The sequence below is a fragment of the Trachemys scripta genome, chromosome 5 (genome assembly GCF_013100865.1).
Source record: "Trachemys scripta elegans isolate TJP31775 chromosome 5, CAS_Tse_1.0, whole genome shotgun sequence".
Taxonomy (NCBI): domain Eukaryota; kingdom Metazoa; phylum Chordata; order Testudines; family Emydidae; genus Trachemys; species Trachemys scripta.
In genome coordinates this window covers 139,829,174-139,830,272 of record NC_048302.1, presented here as the reverse complement: position 1 = coordinate 139,830,272, position 1,099 = coordinate 139,829,174, and the positions used below count along the sequence as shown (strand labels likewise).

The 1,099-nt window shown below is 68.9% G+C and overlaps 1 protein-coding gene across 1 annotated transcript in view; it reads right to left on the bottom strand.

The window, feature by feature from the left end:
- The window catches only part of LOC117878454 (dedicator of cytokinesis protein 2-like), a gene marked incomplete in the record, with an annotated part of 325,642 nt that overhangs the window by 28,041 nt on the left and 296,502 nt on the right, over window positions 1–1,099 (bottom strand). Inside the window, 1 exon segment of the mRNA XM_034772650.1 lies at window positions 236–325. Coding sequence (XP_034628541.1) covers window positions 236–325 — 90 coding nt within the window.

Below are 1,099 nucleotides of genomic sequence, written 5' to 3'. Positions count from 1 at the left end.
TTGCCCAGCCCTGTCCCCCCATAGCTCTGCCGGTGCCCCTCACTCCGACCCGCAGCCCCGGCTAGCCCAGCCCCGGGCTCCCCCCACAGCTCTGCCGGTGTCCCTCACTCCGACCCGCAGCCCCGGCTAGCCCAGCCCAGCCCTGGGCTCCCCGCGAGCTGACAGTGTCCCTGCCTGGAGCCCCCCTTGCACACTCAGTTCCGAGGCACAGCGCCCCCCGCCCTCGGGGACTCACCAGGATGTCACTCAGCATTTCGTACTCAAAGACCTCACTCTCGTACTGCTCGGCCAGCTCCTTGCAGATGTGAATCGCCTCCTCCCACATCTGCTGGGAGACGGGAGGTAGAGTCAGGAGCTCTGCTCTGGGCATTGCCTCCGGCACCCACTGATCCGCTGCTGGGGGGGGAGCAGGGTCAATGCCCGGGCAGGTTCTGCCCCCGCTCTGCCAGGGCAGTGCCGTGGGAGGCAGGACCAGCCCTGGGAGAGGTTTGATGAGCCCCTCTGGAGAGGCCAGCTCCAGGCTGTGGGGCAGAGTGTGGCATGACGGGTCGGGCCTCCCTGCCACAGGGATGGGGCCTGGCTGCAGGTGGCAGCCGCCTGGCCGCAGTGGGAGCAGCTGGGCCTAGACAGGCCTGGAATGACCTCGAGGTGCGGCTTGTCCCCAGGCAGGGCTGCGGCTGGACTGCGCCCACTAGAGCCATGGGCTGGCAGCTGCTGCAGTCTCACCAGCGTCCTGCAGGAGGCGCTCCCGCACCAGGGCTGAGCTGTGACCCAGCTCGCCTGAGGGGCTGCCCATGTTCTGGGAGGCCTGGCCCAGGGGGGCAGTGCCCAGACCCCCAGGGGACGAGGGGAACTGGCGAAACTATCAGAGCTCCTAGGACAAGTGCTGGAGAGGGAGCACGGGCCACGGGGAGCGGGGTACAGCCTGTGGAGAAGGGGATACGGCCGTGGGGAAAGGGGTACGGGCCATGGGGAGCAGGGTACAGCCTGTGGGGAAGGGGATACGGCCATGGGGAAAGGGGTACGGGCCACGGGGAGCGGGGTACAGCCTGTGGGGAAGGGGATACGGGCGTGGGGAAAGGGGGACAGGGGGCGGGGT